Source organism: Hemitrygon akajei, chromosome 18, assembly GCF_048418815.1.
Source record: "Hemitrygon akajei chromosome 18, sHemAka1.3, whole genome shotgun sequence".
In the NCBI taxonomy this organism is placed as follows: Eukaryota; Metazoa; Chordata; class Chondrichthyes; order Myliobatiformes; family Dasyatidae; genus Hemitrygon; species Hemitrygon akajei.
This window is the reverse complement of record NC_133141.1, coordinates 63,983,197-64,009,979: the sequence shown is the minus strand read 5'-3', so window position 1 is coordinate 64,009,979 and position 26,783 is coordinate 63,983,197. Positions and strand designations below refer to the sequence as shown.

The 26,783-nt window shown below is 43.1% G+C and overlaps 1 protein-coding gene across 4 annotated transcripts in view; it reads right to left on the bottom strand.

Annotated features, from left to right (window-relative positions):
* The window catches only part of LOC140741490 (plexin domain-containing protein 1-like), an 810,319-nt gene extending 790,508 nt beyond the window's left edge, over window positions 1–19,811 (bottom strand). Inside the window, exons 1-2 of one of the 4 annotated variants that reach the window (XM_073071749.1) lie at window positions 19,558–19,630; window positions 17,113–17,132 (exon numbers count right to left, since the gene is read on the bottom strand). Coding sequence is in view for 1 of the 4 variants with exons in the window: in XM_073071746.1 (XP_072927847.1) it covers window positions 19,558–19,636 (79 nt within the window). In the remaining 3 variants the exon portion in view is untranslated. Of the gene's footprint in view, window positions 1–17,112; window positions 17,133–19,557 lie in introns of all 4 variants that reach the window. The other 3 variants (XM_073071746.1, XM_073071750.1, XM_073071748.1) reach the window with 3 other exon arrangements.
* Window positions 19,812–26,783: the final 6,972 nt, after the last annotated feature.

Below are 26,783 nucleotides of genomic sequence, written 5' to 3'. Positions count from 1 at the left end.
CCTCAAATTTACCTGGTCCATTTCCGACACCTCCCTCCCTTTTCTTGATCTTTCTGCCTCCATCTCTGGAGACAGCTTATCTACTGATATCTACTATAAGCCTACAGACTCTCACAGCTACCTGGACTATTCCTCTTCCCACCCTGTCTCTTGCAAAAATGCTCTTTCCAGCTCTTAGCTTCATCCCACCCCCTCTGGTCTTCTCCTATCATTTCGCATTTCCCCCTCCTCCCACTACTTTCAAATCTCTTAGTATCTTTCCTTTCAGTTAGTCCTGACGAAGGGTCTCGGCCTGAAATGTCAACAGTGCTTCTCCTTATAGATGCTGCCTGGTCTGCTGTGTTCCACCAGCATTTTGTGAGTTGATAAAGAGTATCCAGATGTATGCATTTTCACTGTACAGTTGTTCTAAAGTTGAGTGAAGAAGCAATGAAATTACATTTGCTGTTAACCTGTTGTAACGGTAGGCAAATTGGAGCATTTCATCACAGTGGATGTAAGTGCAACTGGCCAAGTCATTGAGGCAGGTTACCATGTTCTTCTTGGGCATCGGTATAATTGAAGCCTGCTTGAAGCAGGTGGGAATCTCAGACTGCTGAAGTGAGAAGTTAAAGATAACTGTGAACACTGCAGTCAGTTGCTCGCACAGGCTTTTAATACTCTGCCTGGTACCCCGTCTGTGACGGATGATTTCCATGATGTTCTCAGGTTGGCCTCAGAGACTGAAATCACAGGGTTATAAGAGGCTGTGTGAGTTCGTGAGGCTACTACCATTCTTTGACAGTCAAAGTGAGTATAAAAGTCATTGAGCTCACCTGGGAGCAAAGCCTGTTTTCACCTATGTCACTTGATTTCACTTTGTAGGAGGTGATAGCATTCAAGCCCCGCCACAGCTGTCGAGCATCTTCAGTGAATCCAGTTTTGTCCAGAATTGCCATTTTGTGTGTGAGTTGGCTTTCCAGACCTCTTGTGCTTTACTTGGTTGCCTCAGCAGAGAGCAGATGTCATTGTTCATCCAGGGATTTTCTGGTTGGGGAAGACTCTGAATGATTTTGTGGGGACACACTCATCTATGACTTTCTATAAAGTCTGTGACAACTGGACTTTATAAAGACAGTGAAACTCTCAGCCCTCTCGACCTCAACATTGTTGATATAAACAGGAGCTTCCTAAATTCAACAACCAACTCATTTGAGGGGAAGGCTGACACCATGTCACTAGGCTCTCTATCTCTTTTCTGTACCCTGATTCATTGTTATTTGAGATATGGCCCACTACAGTAACGTTGTAGATGCAGTTAGTATACCAGTCTGTCTATGCAGTCATAGGGAGTAAAGTTGGAGGCTGAGGATGCAGCCTTGTGGGGAACCAATACTAGGCTAACCTCCAGAAGTGTTGCTGCCTGATGCACACAGATGTTTTCCCAAGGTTGGGAAATCAAGGACTAGAGGGCACAGGATTAAGGCGAGAGGGGAAAATTTTAATAGTAACCTGAGGGGCAACCTCTTCACAGAGGGTGGTCATTATAGAGAATGATCTACCAGAGGAAGGTACATTAACAACATTTAAAAGACACTCTGGTACATGGATATGAAAAGTTTAGAGCAGGGGCTCGCAGCCTTTTTCATGCCATGGAGCCTTACCATTAGCCAAGGGGTCCATGGACCCCAGGTTGGGAACCCCTTTAAACCTTAAAGGGCTATGGGCCAAATGCAAGCAAGTGGGACCAGCTTCTGTGGCAGGTGTTTGGCATAAGTCAGTTGGGCCAAAGGGCCTTTTTCTGTGAATGATTAGCTTTATTTGTCACACATATCAAAACATAGTGTATTGAGCCCTTGGTATCAATGACCAACCCTATCAAGGATGTCCTGGAGACAGGATGCAAGTCTTGCCATGCTTCTACACCAACATAGCATGCCCACAACTTATTAATCCTAACCATCACTTTTGAATGTGGGTGGAAACCCATGCAGTGATGAGATGCATGTACAACCTCCTTACAGAGAGAAGCGGGAATTGAAATCTAATTACTGGCACTATAAAGTGTTGCACTAACTGCTATGCTACCGTGCTGCCACTACTCTACAATGAGTCTCACAACTGTATGACTCCATGTGGTATCATTGCCTAGGCTGCTATTGGCCATCCCTAATTATTCTTGAAGCAATCTTATTAAGAACACTGCAACTGACTAAGAAAGTATTATTTCAGAAAAGTACCTCACAGACTCCTTAAACAGCACCTTTCAAACTCATGACTTCTACCAGCTAGAAGGACAAGGGCAGCAAAAGCAAGGGATACCACCACGTGGACATTGCCCTTCAAGCCACATACCATCCCAATGTGGAACTACACTCAGTGGCCACTTTATTAGGTACACCTGCCCATTAGTGCAAAAAATCAGCCAATTGTGTGGCAGCAACTCAATGCATAAGAACATGCAGACATGGTCAACAGGTTCCGTTGCTGTTCAGGCCAAACATCAAAATAGGGGAAGTGACTTTGACTATGGAATGATTGTTGGTGCCAGACAAGGTGGTTTGAGTATCTCAGAAACTGCTGATCTCCTGGGATTTTCATGCACAACAGTCCCTAGAGTTTACAGAGAATGGTGTGAAAAATAAAAAAAAAAATCCAGTGAGGAGCAGTTCTCTGGGCAAAAATGCCTTGTTAATGAGAGAGATCAGAGGAGAATGGCCAGACCAGTTCAAGCTGACAGGAAGGTGACAGTAACTCAAATAACCACATGTTACAATAGTGGTATGCAGAAGAGCATCTCTGAATGATAGATAGATAGATAGATACTTTATTCATCCCCATGGGGAAATTCAACTTTTTTCCAATGTCCCATACAATTGTTGTAGCAAAACTAATTACATACAATACTTAACTCAGTAAAAAAAAATATGATATGCATCTAAATCACTATCTCAAAAAGCATTAATAATAGCTTTTCAAAAGTTCTTAAGTCCTGGCGGTTGAATTGTAAAGCCTAATGGCATTGGGGAGTATTGACCTCTTCATCCTGTCTGAGGAGCATTGCATCGATAGTAACCTGTCGCTGAAACTGCTCCTCTGTCTCTGGATGGTGCTATGTAGAGGATGTTCAGAGTTTTCCATAATTGACCGTAGCCTACTCAGCGCCCTTCGCTCAGCTACCGATGTTAAACTCTCCAGTACTTTGCCCACGACAGAGCCCGCCTTCCTTACCAGCTTATTAAGACGTGAGGCGTCCCTCTTCTTACATGGACAACATGGATGGGCTGCAACAGCAAAAGACCACACAGGGTTCCACTCCTGTACCTAATAACATGGCCACCAAGTGTACATAGCCATTCCTTCACCACCACCGAGCCAAAATCGTGGAACTCTCCCCCTAACAGCACCATGGGTTTACCCACACTTTAGTACTGCTGCAGTTCAAGCAGCAGCTCAGCACCAAGGGCAATTAAATGCTGGCTCAACCTGTGAAGCCTGCAACCCCTGAATGAAAAAAATAAGTTAAAAAACTTTATGAAAGGACTGATAGGGAAGGTGAAATATACACAAGAGAGAGAACGAAGGAAGCATTAGTACTGCACCATTAGTCTGCATTTTATAACACTTTTTCTCCCATCTACAAGCAACCTTGAGGAAATGATGTGGAAAATTCTTCACAAATATAAAACCTGACAACTTTCCTTGACAGGAATGAAGATTAGGAAAAGGACAGGAGAGATATCAATAAGATTGAAAGAGTACAGAGAAAACTTACAAGGATGTTGCTGGGACTTGAGGTCCTGAGTTACAGGTAAAGGTTGAATCAGTTAGGACATTATTTACTGCAGCATGGGAGAATTTGATAGATTTAATAGAGGTGTACAAAATTATAAGGGGTATAAATAGGGTAAATGTAACCTTTCCCATGGTTGAACTATTTGCTTCATGTAGACAAGCTCTGTGAAGCTACTGAATCCATGTTTGCCACAGTTAATGATATTCCTGCTTCCAGGATTAGAGTTTGCTCAACCTGTCTTCATAAGACATGCCCTGCAGAAGAGGTGCATCCTAGTAAATCTCTTTTGCACCCTCTCTAAAGCTTTCACAGCCTTCCTATGATCAAGTGACAGAAAGGAATACAAATTTTGCACAAGTACAAAACCTGACTGTGGTCCTAGACAAGAATGAAGATTGGGAAAAGAACAGATCTGTTGCCTCCACATTTAAAGAAAAGTCTGCTCAAACTCATCTTATATTCGAGAATCACTGATGTAAAACATACTGTTGTTTATTTCTGAAACTCAGATGAATTGTTACAGGCAATTGACTCTTCCTAGAAAATCCTTTTAGAGCACAGATGATTTGTATCTACTCTGGTTTTATGAGTTCTAATGTGACCTGATGATATAAGCATGGAACATCCCAACCTTACCACAAACAGGGCAGGAACAGCCTGACAGACTGAGTTAGTGTCTCATTTGAAAGGAGACGTGCTCCTTCCACTGTTTTTGTTGGGCTTCCTTGTCCTGCCAAGAAGTGTCAATAAGGTTCTCAGCATCATCCTAAATAATCTTTCTCCACATTGAGCAGTCAAAGACCAGTGATTTCCAACTGTCAATGGAACACAGAACAGTACAGGACAGGCCCTTTGGCCCACGATGATTTGCTGACATTTGAACTTACTACAAGATCAATCTAACCCTTCCCTCCTATGTAGCCCTCCATTTTTCTTTCATCTATGTGCCTACCTAAGAGCCTCTTAAATGTCCCTAATATATCTGCCTCTACCATCACTCCGGGCAGTGTGATCCACACACTTACCACTCTCTGTGTAAAGAAACCTAACTCTGACATCCCCCTATACTTTCCTCCAAACACCTTAAAGTTAGCCATTTCCAGCCTGGGTAAAAGGTACTGGCTGTGCACTCTGTCTGTGCCTCTTATCACCTCTATCAAGTCACCTCTCATCCTCCACTCCACAGAGAAAAGCCCTAGTGTGCTCAGCTTATCTTCACAAGACATGCTCCCTAATCCAGGAAGAATCCTGGTAAATCTGCATCCTCTCTGAAGCTTCCACATGATTCCTATGATGAGGAAAGAGAATTGAACACAATTGCCCCAGTGAGTGCTGACCAGTTTTATAAAGCTGCAGTGGAGCTGTATAATACTTTTAGCAAAACTTGAAAATATTCAATGTGGCCAAGAGGTCACCTTAAGTGTAAAAATGACCAACGGTGAAATTGGTTGCAGTAACCATCAGTGGAATGACAGGTTTTTCAAACTCAAAGAGTGTCTGTTGAGGTTTGCTTATGTAACATGCTGTTGTTAGAAACATAGAAATCCTACAGCACAATACAGGCCCTTCAGCGCACAATGCTATGCCGAACATGTACTGATTTTAGAAATTACCTAGGGTTACCCATAGCCCTCTATTTTTCTGAGCTCCATATACCTGTCCAGGAGTCTCTTAAAAGACCCTATCATATCCACCTCCACCACCAGCAGCCCATTCCACGCACTCACCACTCTCTGCGTAAAAAAAATTTGCCCCTTACATCTCCTCTGTACCTACTTCCAAGCACCCTAAAACTGTGCCCTCTCGTGTTAGCCATTTCAGCCCGGGGAAAAGCCTCTGACTATCCACACTATCAATGCACAACATCATCTTAGACACCTCTATCAGGTCACCTCTCACCTTCCAAGGAGAAAAGGCCGAGTTTATTCAACCTATTCTCATAGGGCATGCTCCCCAATCCAGGCAACATCCTTGTAAATTTCCTCTGCATCCTTTCTATAGTTTCCACATCCTTCCTGTAGTGAGACAACCAGAACTGAGCACAGTACTCCAAGTGGGGTCTGACCAGGGTCCTATATAGCTGCTACATTACCTCTCGGCTCCTAAACTCAATCCCACGGTTGATGAAGACCAATACACCGTATGCCTTCTTAACCACAGAGTCAACCTGCATAGCAGCTTTGAGTGTCCTAGGGACTCAGACCCCAAAATCCTTCTGATCCTCCACACTGCAAGAGTCTTACCATTAATACTACATTCTGCCATCATATTTGACCTACCAAAGTGAACCACCTCACACTTATCTGGGTTGAACACCATCTGCCACTTCTCAGCCCAGTTTTGCATCCTATCGATGTCCCGCTGTAACCTCTGACAGCTCTCCATACTATCCACAACACTCCCAACCTTTATGTCATCAAGAAATTTACTAACCCACCCCTCCACTTCCTCATTCAGGTCATTTTTAAAAATCACAAAGGGGTCCCAGAACAGATCCCTGAGGCACACCACTGGTCACCGACCTCCATGCAGAATATGACCTGTCTACAACCACTCTTTGCCTTCTGTGGGCAAGCCAGTTCTGGATCCACAAAGCAATGTCCCTTTGGATTCCATACCTCCTTACTTTCTCAATAAGCCTTGCATGGGGTACCTTATCAAACGACTTGCTGAAATCCATATACACATCTACTGCTCTTCCTTCATCAGTGTTCATTGGTGAAGTAAACACACACAATTGTTCTGGCGAGATTATTGGGAATTAGGGTGTAGGATATTAGGATGGCAAGAGAGAACGTTAGCATAGACATAGAGAGAACATAGACATTAGCATAATGCTATTACATAGCCAGCAACCTGGGCTCAATTCCACTGCTGTTCGTAAGGAGCTTGTATGTTCTCCCTATCACTGCATGGGATTGGCTCAGGTGCTGAGGGATGCAACATAGCACAGTGCAGCCACAACAAAGTGTTTGTGGGGAAGGACCACTGTCCAAGAATACCTCTAGTCACTGGACACTGAAGGGCTGGTCCCTGTGCAATCGCTTCACAAGCACTTCATGCGTATATTGCTTAAGGAGGAAACAAGACTGGCATTGATTGTAGGAGTATGTATTGGATTAGAGTCATAGAACACTACAACACAGAAACAAGCCCTTCAGCCAACCTAGTCCATGCCAAATTGTTATTCTGCCTAGTCCCACCGAGCTGCACCCAGACCATAGCCCTCCCATCCATGTACTTATCCAAATATCTCTTCGATGTTGCAAGCAAACCCACATCTGCCACCTCCACTGGCAGCTCATTCCACTACACTAAGTGAAGAAGCTCCCCCTCATGTTCCCCTTGAACATTTCACCTTTCACCTTTAACCTATGAGCTCTAGTTCTATTCTCACCCAACCTCAGTGGAAAAAGCCTGCTTACATTTATCCTATCTATATTTTGTATACTTCTATCAAATTTATCCTCATTCATTTGCATTCAGGAAATAAAGTTCTAACCTATTCAACCTTTCCCTATAACTCAGGTCCTCAAGTCACAGCAACATCCTTGTAAATTTTCTCTGTACTCTTTCAATCTTATTGATATCTTTCTGTACGTAGGTGACCAGAACTGCACAATACTTCAAATTATAATTCGCCAACATTTTATACAATTTCAACATAACACCTTGTGTTAAAGGTGTGTTCTTCCCTTCAAACAGGATGGGGCATCTCTTTCCCCCTTCCTTCCCTCCTACCCAACTTACTCAAAAGTTCAAAATAAATTTATTATTGAAGTATGTGTACTGTATGTCACCATACACTACCCTGAGATTCGCTTTCTTGTGGGCATTCACGGTAGAACATAGAAATACAATGGAATCAATGAAAAGCTACAAAAGAACAAAAGCTACAAAGACTGACAAACACAAATGTGCAGAAGAGAAACTGCAAATAGAAAAGTAATTAAAAATAATAAATAAGTTAATAAATAATACTGAGAACACGAGATGTCAAGTCCTTGAAAGTGAATCTGTAGGTTGTGGAATCAGTTCAAAGTTAAGGTGAGAGAAGTTATCTACATTGGTTCAGAAACCTGGTGGTTGAAGGATAACAGTCCTGAATCTGGTGATGTGGGATCTAATGCTCCTGTACCTCCTTCCATCCCAATGGGAGCAACCTCCTCACTCCATTTCAAATGACCTCACTCAAGAATAATTTTTGACCACACCAGCATAACAAATTCTATAAACAATTAGCTGGTAATTATTCAGCTAGCTTGCATCAGGATGAGGTCAGTGTTGAAGAGGCAATCGGAAGATCACCACTAAGCACATCTACATGAAGCCTTGTTGCAGGAAAGCAGCATCTATATCAGAATGCCTACCACCCAGGATATGCTCTCTTCTCACTGCTGCCATCAGGAAGAGGGTACAGGAGTCTCAGAACTCAGACCACCAGGTTCAAGAACAGTTATTATCCCTCAACTGTCAGACTCTTGAACCAGAGAGGATAACTTTGCTCAGCTTCACTTGCCCCATCACTGAACTGTTTCCACAATCTATGGACTCACTTTAAGGATTCTTAATCTTATGTTCTCGATATTTATTATTTATTTATTTTCCCTTCTTTTTGTATTTGCAGCTTTGTTGTCTTTTGCACACTGGTTGAACACCCAAGTTAGTGTGGTCTTTCATTGATTATTATGGTTACAGGCAGCTCCTGACTTACGAATGGCCTGCCTGAAAGCCTATTACAGGCAGTTCCCCGGTTACGTATGAGTTCCTTTCCTGAGTCCGTCTTTAAGTCGGATTTATACGCAAGTCAGATCAAGTACATCCGGTACTATTTAGCGTCAGTTAGTCAAACGTTTATCTTAGTATATTGTATATATTTTACCTTTCTATGCATATAAAACACCTAAGAAACGTATGTATTCCAATAATTAAACCACTGTGTTGCTTAGTAATAATTGTAGCTTTCATCGGGGCAGGGCCTTTCATATGCTCCATTATTCTCACTTTATCCATTATCCTTTAAAATTGTTCCGATCGTTGACCAACTGTAGCCTAACGCTTTTCAAATGACCGATGGCGTTTCACCTCTTTCCAAACGCTTTATTATTTCCACTTTATTTTCAATCGCGATCGCTTCCCCGAGTCCTAAACTCCACCGCACTGAGACAGGTTAAATGGAACAAGAGGGAGCTGTACTGGGTTTGGGTATTTAATTAATTTAAACTGGAGGTGGCTGTGTACTTTTTTTTACCAGGTTGAGTTGCGAGCTCGACACCAACCCGGCAGTCACTGGATTGACATCAAACCAGCACGGGAGCAGTCTGTCACTAAATCGAACTCAGGAAACTCCGTTCTCCAGCCCAGCGCTGATCTCACTGCGCCACCAGCTGACCGGAACGGGGGCGGGGTCAGGGTGAATCTTACTAAGAAAATTTTAAGCCAAATACAAAGTTAAACACTCAACACAGTGTCAACAGCAACGACTTAAAATGGCAGACGGCGTTCTCCTTCCTCGGTTTGTAAGTACAAGTTGTCCGTAAGTTGGACGTTCATAACTCAGGGACTACCTGTATATTAAAAATTTGTTGGCTCGAGGAAGGAGAACGCCATCTGCCATTTTAAGTCAGATCACGTTGCCATTAACACTGTGTTGAGTGTGTAACTTTGTATTTGGCTTAAATTTTTCTTAGCAAGGTTCACCCTGACCCCCTCCCCCACCTTTCCAGTCAGCATTTAACCTCTCTGTGCGGATGGACTTTAGGACCCAGGGAAGCTCCACACCCGCCGCCTGCGGCTGCTGCTGAATCCGCAGTGTTTCTGTTCATGATTGAAAATAAAGTGGAAATAACAGTGTTTGGAAAGAGGTGAAACGCCATCCGTCACTGGAAAAGCATTAGGCTATAGTTGGTCAACGATCGGAACAGTTTTAAAGGATGGATGGCATCTGTTAGTTTCGCAAGACCATGGATCTGCGCCTGGAAAATCTTGTGCTGTCGCGGTGAGGCGACGCTGGATTGTCCTCTCCAGGGCACAGGCCTGGGCAGGGTTGTATGGAAGACCAGCAGTTGCCCAAGCAGCAAGTCTCCCTCTCCACACCACTGATGTTGTCCAAGGGCAAGGGCCGATTCAGCTTGGCACCAGTGACGTCGTAGGAGTTGCCAGAGCGAGGTTGAAGACAACGTCAGACTGTCTTAGGGACTCAAGCTCCGGATTTGTCCTCAGGGTTTACTCCCGAAGCCTTTCCCATGAGTGGGTATGGCCGCAAGGCAGCAGAGGTTTGAAATCAGAGTTTTTCCTCTCTTAGATGGACTGCCTTCCCAGGCTGACAAGCTCCATCTACTTTATTCTCTATTTTAAAGGATAAAGTGAGAATATTGGAGCATGTGAAAGGCCCTGCCCCAATGAAAGCTACAATTATTACTAAGCAATGCAATGGTTTAATTATTGGAATACATACATTTCTTAGGTGTTTTATATGCATAGAAAGGTAAAAATATATACTATATACTAAGATAAACGTTTGACTAACTGACGCTAAGTAATACCAGATGTACCCATTCCGACTTATGTACAAATCCGACTTAAAGACCGACTCAGCAACGGAACTTGTTTGTAACCCGGGGACTGCCTGTATTATTCTATTATGATTTATTGAGTATGCCTGCAAGAAAATGAATCTCAGGGTTGTATATGGTGACATATATGTACTTTGATAATAAGTTTACTTTGAACTTTGAGATGAATTGGCACTGGACCTTATGAAGACACAGAGAAAGAACTCAGTCAGGTCAGCAGTGATGTCTTTTTGCATTTGGCATCAAAAATCTTAGATAATTTACAGTAATACAATGCATGTAATGCACCGCTAGCCAGGCACTAATCCTTGACACATGGCATATTTTAGAAAAATATAATTCTGTCCACAAGGAAAGCTACATTAATGGATTTCTCCAAAGGCAGCTCTTGCTTCAGCCAACTGGATGCACTTATTTTTATAGCCAGAGCTGCGGTTCCAAAGAATGAAAGAAGATTCCAAGGAAAACCACAAAATCAAGAGTGTGCAGAAGAGGCTTACCAGGACATTCACAAACAAGAGAAAATCTACAGATGCTGGAAATCCAAGCAAAACACATAAAATGCTGGAGGAACTCAGCAGGCCAGGCACATCTATGTAAAAGAGTAAACAGTCATTATTTCGGGCCGAGACCCTTCGTTAAGTCCTGATGATTTCACACAGGAGTTATTAACAAGCAATCAGGGTTCAATTCCTGCCACTGTAAGAAATTTGCATTCTCTCCATAGTTTCCTCTGGGTCATACAGATAAAAACAAATAAAAAATAAATAATAACAATAAATAAATAAATGATCAAAGATAAATAAATAATACTGAGAACATGAGTTGTCAAATCCTTGAAAGTGAGTCTATAGCTTGCGGATCCTGTTCAGTGTTGAGATGAGTGAAGTTATCCATGCTCGTTCAGGGACCCTGATGGTTGTAGGGTAAAAACTCTTCCTGAATCTGGTGGTGTGTGGGGCCTTTCCAATGGCAGCAATGAGAAGCGATGATAGCCTGCTTGATAACGGATGTTACTTTCTTGTGGGAGGGGTTTTTGTGATGGATTGAGCTGTAACCAATATTTTTGAGAGCGGTTCTGTTGATGTTATGTGATAAGATGAGAATTTCCCAGCAATACTGGTTTTTAATTTCCAATTTCCTGCATGTGCAGTACTATTCAAAGGCTTCACGGCAGTGACATTTCTTGCCGAAGCAAACCAATTCTTGCTGACTGCTGCTGTGCTGGGATCCTGTGGGTTTATACAATTTGGATGTGACCTTTGCTTTAACTAGGTCACCGTGCCTCTTACAACATACATTTGTCTTCAGAAGAGAGCCACCTGAATATTTCAAAACTGCTTAGTTTATTTATTCCCCTCATAAAACTGGGCTGAATCTGTTGGTTAATACTATGTCTAAGATTGTGAATTTAAAGAAAAAGATGAGCAGACCAGACTTCAGAAGAGAAAATTAAACACTAATTAAACATTAAACACTAAAATTAAAATTAAGTCAATGACAAACATACAGTGAATCACCCTAAAAGGAGTTGACATTGGATCATTAATTGAATCATCATTCTCCTCTCTCATTCTATCACCCTCTGTACATGTACATGACATTGCATAGCAGCCTGGTGGAGAGAGCTGATTCACAGTTGCATGCATTTCAGGTTGTCAACGATTATATTTTAAAGGAATTTCAATCCCCAAAAATGGGACATTTAATCCTAAACGCAAAGAGTTTTGAATATCAAAAATCAAACTGCAGATGCTGGAAATCTAAAACAAAGATAGAAAATGCAAAACACAAACATAAGAGATCCTGCAGATTCTTCTTTTCATCTGCCTATCACCTACCCCTGGTGCCCCTTCTCCCTGCCTTTTTCCCATGCTCCACTCTCCTCTCCTATCAGATTCTTTCTTCTTCGGCACTTTACCTTTTCAGCCTATCGCCTCCCAACTTCATCTCCCCCTTCCCCCACCCCCACTTTCTTATTCTTGCTTCTTCCTCCTTTTCAGTTCAGTTGAAGGGTCTCAGTCTGAAACATCAACTGGTTATTCCTTTCCAGAGATGCTGCCTGACCCGAGTTCTTCCATCATTTTGTATTCTGCAAATACTGGAACTACAGAGTAACACATAATGGGTTGGAGGAATTCAACAGGGCAGGCAGCATCTATGCAGGGGAAAAAAAGCAGAATTGTTGCCTTCAGACAATGTTAGAACACATTTTATAAAACAAAGGTGAACTTGAATTGGGGAATAAAGGGAATGTCTAGGTTTGAACCTGCAATCGCTGTGTATAAAAGGAGGATGGGAGGATGAATACAGGTCCCTGGTGGAGGACTTTGTCAAATGGTGCAAGCTGAATCATCAGCAGCTCAATATCAGTAAGACAAAGGAGATGGTGATGGACTTTAGGAAGACTAAGCCTGCACTGCTCCCTGTTACTATTGATGGTGAGGACATGGATCTGGTGAAGAACTACAAGTATCTGCAGGTGCACCTGGATGACAGACTTGAGTGGAGCACCAACTGTGTACAGGAAGGGTCAGAGTCACCTCTACTTCCTGAGGAGACTGAGGTCCTTTGGACTATGCAGGCCTCTCCTTCACATGTTCTACCAGTCTGTTGTCACCAGCACAATTTTCTATGTGGTGGTGTGCAGAGCCAATGGCATCAACACAGGTGATGGCTACAGGCTCAATAAACTGAATAGAAAGGTTGGCTCTGTTACAGGAATCAAACTGGACACACTAGAGGCTGTAGAAGAACAAAGGACCCTACGGAAAATTCTGCCAATTCTGGACGTTTCTCACCCTCTGCATGCCAGCTTGGCTGAACAGAGGAGCACTTTTAGTAATAAACTGAGGTAACTGTGCTGCTCCAAAGAGCACTATATGAGGTCATTCTTACCCTCGACCATTAGGCTCGATAATGAACCAACCTATAGCCAGGGAAGTGATGAACCCCTCCTGTTAGACTGCTTGAAGTAACTTATTTTTTATTCTTTCTTATTTCTCTTCTAATATTGTATATCAGTGCACTTGTAATGATACTTGACACTGTAATTTCCTTTGGGATCAATTAAGTATCTATCTATCTTAATTTGTCATCAAATGCTCTACTACTGAGATCTACTACGAGTTCTGATGAAGGGTCTCAGCCTGAAACTTCACCTGTTTATTCCCCTCGATAAATGCTGCTTGATCTGCTGAGTTTCTCCCGCATTTAGTGTGTTGCTCTAGAATAGTGGTCACCAACCTTTTTAAGCCCAAGATCCCCTACCTCGGCCTTAGTGAAAGGCAAGATCGACCCCAGTTCGATTAGTTACACGCATGCGCATTGGGGCAAAAAAGACCAGAAGTAAAACCCCGCAACCCGGAAGTAGAAATAATGCATAAACATCAGGGGTACCCACCCTTTCTTGCACAGCGGACTCGTTTAATATTGACAATATTCTTGCGGACCAGCCGACGGGGGGGGGGGGGGGTTAAACACAACCGGAATACAGCGACACTTGAAGCAGGTTCCTTATGTCCAGTCTATTCCGCAATTTAGTTTTCACGGCTCTCAGCACTTAGCTTCTGTCCCGCTTGCTCACGTTTTTCCTGCTGGAAAAATACTCAACGGGTTTGTCTTTAAGTGCAGGGTGCTTGGACTCAAGGTGCCGAAGCAGTTTTGAGGACTTCATTACCTCATTAGACAACCTCTGGGCCCGAAGTCCAGCCTCCCGCCCGCCCGCCACCAGACACCTTGGCCAGGTGCGGCTGGTCGTGGGTGGGGTGAGAGGACAAGGTCAGGGCCGGACGTCTCCGTACCGGGACCGCAGCGGTCACAGTCCGGAGAGATCAACCAACCGAGCGAGGAGTGCGACAGGGCGCCCGCCCGACCCCCCTTGTAGGATCTATCGGCCGACAAAAGTTTGTTTCAGTAGATCGCAGCGCGGTAGCTGCTCTGATACTTATGGAACCCTGAGCCCGAATTAGGTTGTCTGCGAATATTTTAGCACCGGGTTCCCCACGAACATTCGGTGTGGTAAACAGGTTTAGAGGCGGCGCCCATCTGTCCGCGCTCCAGGCAAGTAGCAATGGCACTTCCCGCCAGCCATGCGAGGCTATCCAATGTTGCCTGGCGCAAGGGTGTCACTGCGTTTAGGCGACTGATGACCTTGTGTACGTTCAAGTTCAACAGTGGGGTGACAGGGAATGAGGAAAGGTGCAGCTGACTCATATTGTTTCCTCGCGACCCGGTGGTTGGGGACCACTGAAGTACACTGTAGTGCGGGGGAGCTACACGCATGCGCACTGGGCAGAAAGAACGGAACTAAAACCCCGCAACCCAGAAACAATCTCTCAACAGTATTTGTGTATTTATTTTTCTTTCTTTTTTTCGGAATCTACTGGGAAAGTCTCAAAGATCGACCAGTCGATTGCGATCGACGGGTTGGCGACCACTACTCTAGAAAATACAGAAAATGCAAATAGGTCAGGCCACCTCTGTAGGAAGAGAAAGAGAGGTGATGTTTCAGGTCAGAGACCTTCCATCAGAATGGGGAATGAGAGAAAAGACACTTGTTAAAGTTATAAACACAAGGGTTTCTGCAAATGCAGGAACAACTCCCACAAAATGCTGGAGGAACTCACGAAGCATCTATGGAGGGGAATAAACAGTTAGCATTTTTGAGCCAAAACCAACTATTACCCCCCTCCATAGCTGCTGCCTGACTTGCTGAATTCCTCCAGCAAGTATATTGGCGCTTCAAGCATCGTGTAGGTTTCCTTCGGATGGTCTGGTTTCCTCCCACATTTCAAAAATGTACGGGTTAGTAAAATGCGAACACGCTATGTTGACGCCAGAAGCATGGCAACAGTTGCAGGCTGTCCCAGCATATATTCCGACTGTGCTGGTCATTGACACAAACAACACATTTCACTGTATGTTTTGATGTATACATGAGAAATAAAGCTCATTTTTAAGAAATGCTAAAAGGAGGAGAGGGGAAGGTGTGTCTAGTGGTGCAATTTCATTGAAGGTAGCAGAAAAAGGAGAGATTGAACTGTTGAACACTGAGGCCAGTGGAATAGAAGGTGAAGACTGCCCTGGAGTAGAGGCTATGAGAGGTACAGGGAAGGGATGAGTTGAAGTCAGGGGGTTTTTAGTTGTTAACAATAATAGAGGAAAAGACAACAGTGCAGTTCATCGGCACACTATCTCCTACCCTCACTCCCATTGGATTAACTATATTTAGTGCAGTACCTTTATAATAAGAACTGAAAAATTGGGGTCCTCAGCATAACCAAGAAAATGGACAATTCTAAATGGTCCACAGTGCCACAGGATACAGAATGTGGCCATTCAACCCATTCAAAATTATCCACTTTGTCCCATGGTTTTTATTTTATCCATTTGTGCTGTATAAACTTCCCTGGGCATTTCCATATATCACTTCCCACTGCACCCCCGTAACTTTACTGGGCATCAGAAGCTCAGGTCTCGCTCTAGACATGAATACATTATGAAGGACCTTCACCACCCAGAACATGCCCCCTTCTCATTGCTAATATCAGAGGGGAGGTACAGGAGCCTGAAGAGACACACTTAATGTTTTACGAACAGCTTCTTCCCCTGCACCATCAGACAATGAACCCAAGAACACCACCTCATTGTCTTTATTCTCTTTTTGCTATTCTTATTTAATAATATACATATACAGGCACACACACATATACATACATGTGCTCTGTTGTGTGTGCGTGCACATGCACACGTGTTTGTGTATGGGTGCCTAAGACTTTTACACTACTGTATTTGTCAATGTGGAACAGGGAGCAAGTTTGCAAATCTGGCAGGAGCAAAGGATGTTGGGAAAAGTGGGAGTGGAGCACCGTGGGAGGGGTGTAGACAGGTGGCAGAGAAGTGCAGGGGCAGGGGTTGCCATGGACACAGACATACCCAGCCCTGAAGAAGGTCATTTGATTCCAAACAGCTGGTTTAGTGATCATTACTGAATGTCCCTCTGGTGCTTCCCACTCCCTCCCCATTCCCTTCCTCTTTCCAACCATGATTTCCCCTCTCCCTGCCCCCTTCCACAATAGAGACCCATATCAGAATCAGGTTTATCATCACTCACATATATCGTGTAATATGTTTTTTTTGTGGCAGCAGTACAGTGCAATACATAAAATTACTACAGTACTGTGTAAAAGTCTTAGACACCCTAGCTGTATATAGTGTCTAAGACTTTTGCCCAGTACTGTGTGTGTATTTTATAGTATGTTTAATGCATTGCACAGTAATGCTGCTGCAGAACAACAAATTTCACAGTATAATACTGTATGTCAGTGATAATAAACCTGTTTCTGATTCTGAGAGCAGACAATCCAGGCTGACACTTGATCATTTGAATTCAGTCCTTTTGAAGGCCCTGCATAAGTACCAAGGTACTACTATGGAAAAAAAAGTGGGAGATGTTGCAGGGATCACATTTATCTTTGTTCCAATACCTACAAGCCAGATTTCTCCCCATCTCGTTTGCAGGAGTGTCCACTTTGTTTGCAGCCTCTCCAGCAACAACCACAACACCTCAGATGTATTTAAATGGCCACAAATACTTTGTGATGCCCTAAGGTACCACAGAAATTAGAAATCTAATTGGGCATTAAATTAAAATCTGATCAGAATATGACTTATCTACAGCAAATCTAAATCCAATTAATCTTGTCCAGTTTAAACCAACTGACTCAAAGTTCAAAGTAAAATCATTATCAAAGTACTTACATGTCACCATATACATTCATCTTCTTGCAGGTCGTCGCAGAAATACAAAGAAATACAATAGAATCAATAAAAAAGTACACACAATGACCGGCAAATAACCAATGTGCAAAAGAAGGCAAACTGTGCAAATTAAAAACTAAATAAATAATGCTGCAAACATGAGTTGCAGAGTCCTCCAAAGTGAGTCCACATGTTGTGGCAACACAGCAGGCCAGGCAGCATCCATAGGAAGTACAGTCGACGTTTCGGACCAAGACCCTTCGTCAGGACACGTTGTGGAATCAGTTCAGTGTTGGGGTGAGTGAAGTCATCCAAACTGGTTTAGGAGCCTGATGGTTGCAGGGTAATAACTGGTCGAAGGCCAATCTGTATCAGATCCACCCATGTCCAGCCCGCAAACATAGATAATTACTTCCCCTCCATGACCCCCACCACAAATACTGCTGAACCCTCTGAGTTCCTCCAGCCCAGCAAATTGCTTATGGCTCCAGATCCCAGTACCTGCAAGTCTCCTGTCTCTCCATTATCCCTCTCTTGCTGTTTATGGCAACTTGATGTGCCCAGATTGACTGCCGCCTTTCCAGCAGCTGCCGCGCCTCGGTCGTGGTGCACCACGGGACAGGCTAGGGTGCTCTGGAAACATTAAACCAAGCTCTCTGGGATACCAAAGATCCCTTGGCATTGCTAGGAGGAAGAGCAGGGAAACTACGGCATACACTGTGCATTTAGTTCAGTCTCAGCTAAAACCAAACAAAAAAAAAATCTAGCCATTCTAACCTTGTGAATTATTCACGTCAAGTTGTTCGCCTGTGTACATATCCCCGGTCAACGCATCAATCAACTATCATTAAAAGTTGATTACGTATTAATTTACTGTTCGTGGGAACTTCGCGTGCATAAATCGGCTGACATGCATTTCTACTACAATTGCAGTAATACTTTCGAATCACTCTAAAAGACCCGAAAGGGACCTGAGCGAAATGTAAAGCTGTATTTTTTTTGTCAAAGGGTTCTGTGGTTTTCAAACGATGGCACTGTGTATGTCGTAGTTTTCCCACTCTTTCTCGAAGCAATGCCAAGGGATTTTTGTTTCTTAACACCCATCCAAGAGAGCTTGGTTTAATATTCTCGCCTGTCTCGAGGTGCTCTCTGTATAACGACTTGAAATGCGATGGGAGGGCAGAGAGGTAAAGAGGATCACAAAAGAGTGTGCGTGTCTTCTCCGCAGAACGGACCATCCAGTTCCGATATTCCCTCAAACCATTTTGGGTCTTACACTCCGGAGGTGGGGAGAGGATTTACTTCCGACCATACGCCGCTTGACCCGATCCGCCCCAGCGTCTTGTGATCTTGTGACCCTGTGCTCTTAAAAGCTTCACACTCACTTGAATGTATTTCACACTGCAAAAGTAGTTTCCCAAGTGTTTTATTTTTAAACGCAGAACAGAAGGCAAAAAAGAAACAGAATCTATAAGCAAACTGTACACCCATTTTTGCGAGTACCCTGTGTCAACGTTCAAAGCAACTTTCCCAATCCCTGTATGACCGGCGAGTAGTAACGCTGACAAACCAATCTCTTTAATCGAGGATCAAGGATCAACTATATTCGCCATATACATTTACATGTATTAAGAATTTGTTGTGGTGTGCATGTAATCAAAAAAAAAACAAGAATGATATAAAAATAAAGTTAGAAGTTAAAGTTCTGATATGGAATAAATGTGAATACATACATAAATAATGTCATGCATTTACAATGTAAACAGCATTATAAAAGTGGTGTAAAGTGTTTACAGTGTAACGCTGTGACGCGGGTAAATCTGTTTGAATTCAGAGTGAGGCGCCTGGCGATGCCGAATAGATACCTGAGAGGAGCGCTGGCGAATATTTTCACCGCGGAGCACCTTTACATTAAAACCACGAACAGCTCCTTGCAATCATCTCCCCAATACCGCCTTGGAGATTTGCAGTTGTTAAAGCGAGACAGTCTCTTTCTGACCCTCGGCTGTATATATTTTTTTTTGCAATTGATGAGATGATAGAAAAAGAGAGTGCATGCGGGGAAAGAAATAAGCAGTTCAGATTTAGAACATGGAACACAGAACAGTTCAGCCCAGGAACGGACCCTTCGGCCCACAATGTTATGCCGAAGCAATTAAATTAGTAATCGAGTGGCCAACTAAACTAATCTCTTCTGCCTACACAACGTCTACATCCTTCCATTTCCCTCACATTCATGTTCCCATCTAAACATCTCTTAAAGTCTCTAATGTATCTACCTCTAGGACCACCACCCTGGGCAGTGCATTCCAGGCACCCACCGCTCTCTGTATAAAACAAAATTGTCCCTCACATCTCCTTTGACCATAAACACTCTCTCACCGTAAATACATGCCCTCAGGCATTGGACATTTTAACCCTGGGGGCAAAATCGTCTATTCTTACCTGTCCGCTCCGGCTGCAGCGTCGTGACCTGTCCAACCGTGACTGCCAAAGGCAGGATCAACATCATCCAAAGTCCCATGTTGTTACAGCGCTGGTTGGAAATGTTTTGAAAGCTTCGGCAACAAACCCCTTGAAGCGAAGGCTGAAGTAACTGATTGCGATGTCCCGCTCCGCCTTTCCTTGTAGGATTCCCGCTTAGACTCTCATCAGAAGTAGAAGGCAGGGATTTCTTGCGATACTTTTCTTGGACTGAATCTGGGAGTCTCAGTAATTTATTTTTGTTTCCCCCCTCCTCCTCCTCCTCCTCCTCCTCTCTCTCTCTCTCTCTTTCTATTTTCTGTCCTTCTCTCGCTCTGGCTTCCCAGCTCGCAAAGAACGCCACACTCTGTCAGGCTTTCAATATAGCACCAGCAAAGTGGGACAGAGGATATTACACCTGAATCAAGTCCTGTCCTCACATATTCTCCAAGCTAAATCAGTCAGCTATAACCCGGTTTCACAGGCCCGCTGCAAATCCTAACTAATGAATCATTCATCAGTCGGGTGCATTAACGCGAAAATAAACACACGCGTGCAGGAAATCTGAAATAAAAGCAGAAAATGCTGGAAACACTCGGCAGGTCAGGCAGCCTTTGTAGAATAAAAAAAGTCGAATATTTCTGCCCTCCATTGGACCACAGGCAAAGTCAGGTTTATTGTCATATGCACAAGTGAATTTTTAAAATTGTTCGTGCAGCATCATCACAGGCACCTACATTCAGTGGCCACATTATTAGGTACAGTATGTGGTCTTCTGCTGCTGCACCCATCCACTTCAAGGTCTGACATGATGTGTGTTCAGGGATGCTCTTCTGCACACCACTGTTGTAACACATTGTTATTTGAGTTACTGTCTCCTTCCTGTCAGTTTGAACCAATCTGGCCATTCTCCTCTGACCTCTCCTTATTCTCCTCTAACAAGGCTGAGATTTTTTTTTGCACCATTCTCTGGTGACTGTTCTGTGTGAACATCCCAGGAAATCAGCAGTTTCTGAGATACTCAAACTACCCCATGGCCAAAGTCACTTAGATCACATTTCTTCCCCATTCTAATGTTTGGTTTGAACAACAACTGAATCTCTTGACCATGATTGCCTGGTTTAATGCATCAAGTTGCTGGCACATGATTGGCTGATTAGATGATGAGCATTAATGAGCAGGTACGCAGCTGTGCCTAATAAAGTAGTCACTGAGTGTAGCATCAAATAAGCAGCATTCACAAGGAAACAAATTATGCATGTTTTACAAGAAAGGACACAATAAGAAGAAATATACTCAAAGTCCTTTCAAGTCCTAAGTGATCTAAGAGGTCATGGTATTGTTAAAGTAGTAATGGGTCAGTAACTTTAAATTCCTGGGTGTCACTATCTCAGAGGACCTGTCCTGGACACATCATGTGAATATAATTGCAAAGAAAGCATAACAATGCCTTTACTTCCTCAGGAGTCTGTGGAGGTTGGCATATCATCAATATCCTTGGCAAACTTTTGTTGATGTGTAGTGGAAAGTGTGCTGACTGGCTGCATTATGGCCTGGTATGGGAACACCAATACCTTTGAGTGGAAAATCCTACAAAGAGTAATGGATTCTGCCCAGTAAAATCCTCACAACCATTGAGCACATCCATATGAGACTTTGCCATAGAAAAGCAACATCCATCATCAAAGATCCTCACCACCCACGCCGTGCTCTTGCTGCTGCCATCAGGTAGAAGGTACAAGAGCCTCAGGACTTGCACCACCAATTTCAAGAACCATTACTACCCCTCTACCATCAGGCTCTTAAACAAAAGGGGATAACTGCACTCTTTCTACTTATGGTGTTCCCACAACTGATGGTCTCACTTCAAGGACACTATCTTGTTATTTCATGCTCATTATTTATTGCCATTTACTTATATCTGCATTTGCAGTTTGCTCACAGTTTACAGATCCTGTTTACAGTTACTGTTCCACAGATTTGCTAAGTAACCCTGCAGAAAAAGAAGCTCAGGGTTGGATGTGATAACATGTATGTGCTCTGATTGTAAATTTTACTTTGAACTTTGATTAGTGATTAGGGCTGTGCATATTAGTTCAAGAACCAAATAGTTGAAGGAAAGTGACTGTTCTTGAACCTGGTGATTTAGGACTTCAGGCTTCTGTACCTGATGCTTGATGGTAGCTGCAAGAGGATGGTATGGCCCAAATGGATGATGAATGTTGCCTTCTTGAGACAGCATCTCCTGTAGGTCCTACTGATGGAGGGGAGGAATATGCTCATGATGTCTTGGGCTGAGTCCACTGCTCTCTGCAGCTTCTTACTTTCCAGTGTATTCAAATTACTGCTCTGGACCATAATGCAGAGATAACATTTTAGATACTTCATTTGGTTTCTTTGTTCTACCTGTCCTTCCCCTGCTTCTCTGCTACTGTAAGCTAAATTAATTTAATATAGAATGTGGAATATAAAACACTAGAGTGCAGTACAGGCCCTTTGGCGTACAAAGTTGTGCTGGCCTTTTAACCTACTTTAAAATAAATCTAACCCCACTTTTTTTTCTCTGTAAAAATTTTTTAAAATCCTTTTCATGTTTAGTTACTAAGAGATTGGGAGGCTTAGATTACACATGTTACTCGGAGTCTGTGTCTGTATACGTTAACCGTTATTAGTGTAATCCCGATCTCTTTGTAGCATTATCATTGTTATGTTTATCTACTTGAAACTTAATAAAAAAGATCGAGAAAAAAATCTAACCCTTCCCTCCTACATAGTCCTCCATTTTTCTATCATCCATGTGCCTATTTATGAGTTTTCTAAATGCCCCTAATGTACCTGATCTACAACCATCCCTATAGCAGGGTGTTCCACGCACCCTTCACTCTCTGCATAAAGAACTAACCTCTAACATTCCCCCCATACTCTCCACCAATAACCTTAAACTTATGTCATCGTATGAGTCAATTCCACCCCGGGAAAAAATTTCTGGCTATGCACTCTATCTATGCCTCTTATCACCTTTCTTGCTTCCATTTCTGGTGAAGTGTCTGTGGATGGGAGCTGACTTGCTGAATATTTCTAGCATTTTCTATTTTTATTACTATAAAATGAAAGGCCATTTTAAAGTTATATTTTATGTAGTTAATTTTAAATAAATGGTTCTAAACTCATTAACAAATTTGGAGCAGATACTGCCCTGCATGAGAAAGTCAAGCTTGGCTTTAAGCTTGGGGATTTAAATAGAGATTTTAATAGATATATTATTTTTAGAGTGCATAGGTATTGAATCTAACATTGGAGTCCTTAACTACTGCAGTCCATTCTGTGGCAGACCCAATTGCCATTCATCCATCCAGGACCAAGAATATCTCCCCAAAAAGTTTAAAACAAAACAAAAAAATTGCAAACTTTCATAGCATAAAGCTGCTACAGTGCCAGTGACTTGGGTTCAAATCTGCTGCTGTCTGTAAGGAGTTTGTACATTCTCCCCTTGACCATGTGGTCACCCAGGTGCCCCACTTTGTTCCCAAATTTCAAGGACATACAGGTTATTAGGTTAATTGGTCTCATGAGTGTAATTGGGCTGGAAGGGCCTGTTACTATGCTGTCTCTAAATACCCTGTCACCACTTTCTCTTGCCTGATTACATGGATTCTGGATCAGCCACCTGAGGACCCACCAATAGACAATCTCTTAGCAAAACATCATATTTGACTCCGATAATCGCATTACTATCTCTAAATATTTTTTTAAATAGAGAATACAGAAAATAGCAGGTCAAGCTTTCATCCAGTCAAGAAGATAGAAAACAGACAGAGAAAGGGCATGTGTGGAGGGAACAGAAGGAAAATGGGCTGATATGGAGACTAAGAAAAAGTGAATGATATAAACAATGGTGGGCCCTGAGGGTTTGTTTATGGCACCTGACTGCAAATGGACAGTTCTGATGAACAATCAGCAGCATGTAATGTTAACTCAGCCTTTCACCACAGATGTGCATTGCCCTGTATTTCACAGTCTCAGCCCTCTCCTGTGTTCAGATAAACAGAAACAGGGCAGAGGTTGGAAAGGTATTTGCCCTTTGAGCCTGCCTGCCATTCAAGTAGATTGTGGCAGACTTTCTCAATTCATCACCATATTTGTTTTGTACTTAGAGACACATCAACCATCAGGCTCCGCAACCTGCGTGGATAACTTTACTCACCTTGACACTGAACTAATTCCACAATCTATGGACTCCACAACTCATGTTCTCAGTATTATCTATTACTTTTTTTAAATTATTACTTGCTTTTCTTGTACTTGCACAGTTTATATATTTAGAATGTATTTTGACTTAGCCTTTGACAGCACAATAACAGCCACTTCTGCCCAGAGCCTGTGTCACCCAATTACACCCATGTGACCAATTAGCCTTCTAACCCATATGTCTTTGAAATGTGGGAGGAAACTGGAGCATCTGACTAACGCAGTGACAGGGAGAACAAAGGAACTTACAGACAGTGGCAGAATTGAACCCAGGTCACTGGGATTGTAATAATGTTACACTAAACACTATGCTACAATACCACCCTATAATACCTGCTCTGTACCAATACCTATTGATGCCCCTATTATTAACATGGTATTGATCACAGCTTTGAATCAGATTGGACCCTACCTATACTTTAATTCCATTTTCCCACCTTTGATGGACCTACCAAGAAAAACCCTGTTGTTCTCAATGTTGGCAGTTTCTCTCATCTTCGGCGCACACTCAAGTGCACTCAGGTGTATTCCTGTACATTTGTGGTCTTCTGCAGCTGTAGCTCATCCACTTCAAGGTTCAACGTGCTGTGCATTCAGAGATGCTTTTCTGCAAACTACTGCTGAAATATGTGATCATTTAAGCTACTGTCGCCTTCCTGACAGCTTGAACCAGTCTGGCCATTCTCCTCTGCCCTCTCTCATTAACAAGGTGCTTTCATCGACGGGATTGTTGCTCATTGGATATTTTTATTGTTTTTCACACCATTCTCCGTAAACTCTAGAGACTGCTGTGCATGAATATCCTAGGAGATCAGCAGTTTCTAAAATACTCAGACCACCCCATCTGGCACTAACAATCAGGTGAAAGTCACTTGGATCACATTTTTCCCGATTCTGATGTTTGGAATAACAACTGAACCTTTTGACTATGCCTGCATGCATTTATGAATTGAATTGTTGGCATATGATTGGCATTAATTTGCATTAATGAGCAGGAATCCAGGTGTATATAATAAAGTGGCCAGTAAGTGTAAGCAGTAAGTGAACAGAAGACCAAGGACAAACTGCAGATGCTGAAATCCAGAGCAACACACACAAAATATTGAAGGAACTCAGCAGGTCAGGCAGCATCTATAAAAAAGAGTAAACAGGCAACATTTCAGGCCAAGACCCTTCATCAGGACTGGAGAAAAAAAGATGAGAAGACAGTTGAGGTTGAAGTTAGCAGAAGTTGGGGGAGGGGAGGAAGAAGTACATGGTAGTAGATCTTAGATGAAACTGGGAGCGGGGATGAAGTAAAGAGTTGGGAAGTTGATAGGTGAAAGAGATCAAGGGCTGGAGAAATGGCAATCTGATAGGAGAGGACAGAAAGCCATGGGAAAAAAGTGAAGGGGGAGGAGCACCAGAGGGAGATGATAGGCAGGAAAGGAGAAAAGGTGAGAAAGGGAAACAGGAATGGGAAATTATGGAGGTGTGGGGGAGGGGCTTTACAGGAAGTTTGAGAAATCAATATTCATGCCATCAGTAGTAGTCTACCCAGATGGAATTTAGAAACATAGAAAACCTACGGCTCAATACAAGCCCTTTGGCCCACAAAGCTGTGCTGAACATGTCCCTACCTTAGAAATTACCAGGCTTACCTATAGCCCTCTATTTTACTAAGCTCCATGCACCTATCTAAAAGTCACTTAAAAGACCCTATCATATCCACCTCCACCGCCATTGCCGGCAGCCCATTCCACGCACTCAACACTCTCTGAGTAAAAAACTTACCCCTGACATCTCCTCTGTACCTACTCCCCAGCACCTTAAACCTGTGTCCTCTTGTGGTAACCATTTCAGCCCTGGGAAAAAGCCTCTGACTATCCACACAATCAATGCCTCTCATCATCTTGCACACCTCTATCAGGTCACCTCTCATCCTCCGTCACTCGAAGGAGAAAAGGCCGAGTTCACTTACCCTATTCTCATAAGGCATGCCCCCCAATCAAGGCAACTTCCTTGTAAATGTCCTCTGCACCCTTTCTATGGCTTCCACATCCTTCCTGTAGTGAGGCGACCAGAACTGAGCACAGTACTCCAAGTGGGGTCTGATCAGGGTCCTATACAGCTGCAGCATTACCTCTCGGCTCCTAAACTCAATCCCATGATTGATGAAAGCCAATACACCATACGCCTTCTTAACCACAGAGTCAACCTGTGCAGCTGCTTTGAGCGCTCTATGGACTCGGACCCCAAGATCCCTCTGATCCTCCACATTGCCAAGAGTCTTACCATTAATACTATATTCTGCCATCATATTTGACCTACCAAAATGAACCACATCACACTTCTCTGGGTTGAACTCCATCTGCCATTTCTCAGCCCAGTTTTGCATCCTATCAATGTCCCGCTGTAACCTCTGGCAGACCTCCACACTATCCACAACATCTCCAATCTTTGTGTCATCAGCAAACTTACTAACCCAACCCTTCACTTCTTCATCCTGATCATTTATAAAAATCACCAAGAGTAAGGGCCCCAGAACAGATCCCTGAGGCACTCCACTGGTCACCGACCTCCATGCAGAATATGACCCCTCTACAACCACTCTTTGCCTTCTGTGGGCAAGCCAGTTCTGGATCCACAAAACAATGTCCCCTTGAATCCCATGCCTCCTTACTTTCTCAATAAGCCTTGCATGGGGTACCTTATCAAATGCCTTGCTGAAATCCATACACACTATATCTACTGCTCTTCCTTCATCAATGTGTTTAGTCACAGCCTCAATATATTCAATCAGGCTCGTAAGGCACGACCTGCCCTTGACAAAGCCATGCTGACTATTCCTAATCATATTATACCTCCCCAAATGTTCATAAATCCTGCCTCTCAGGATCTTCTCCATCAACTTACCAACCACTGAGGTAAGACTCACTGGTCTATAATTTCCTGGGCTATCTCTACCCCCTTTCTTGAAC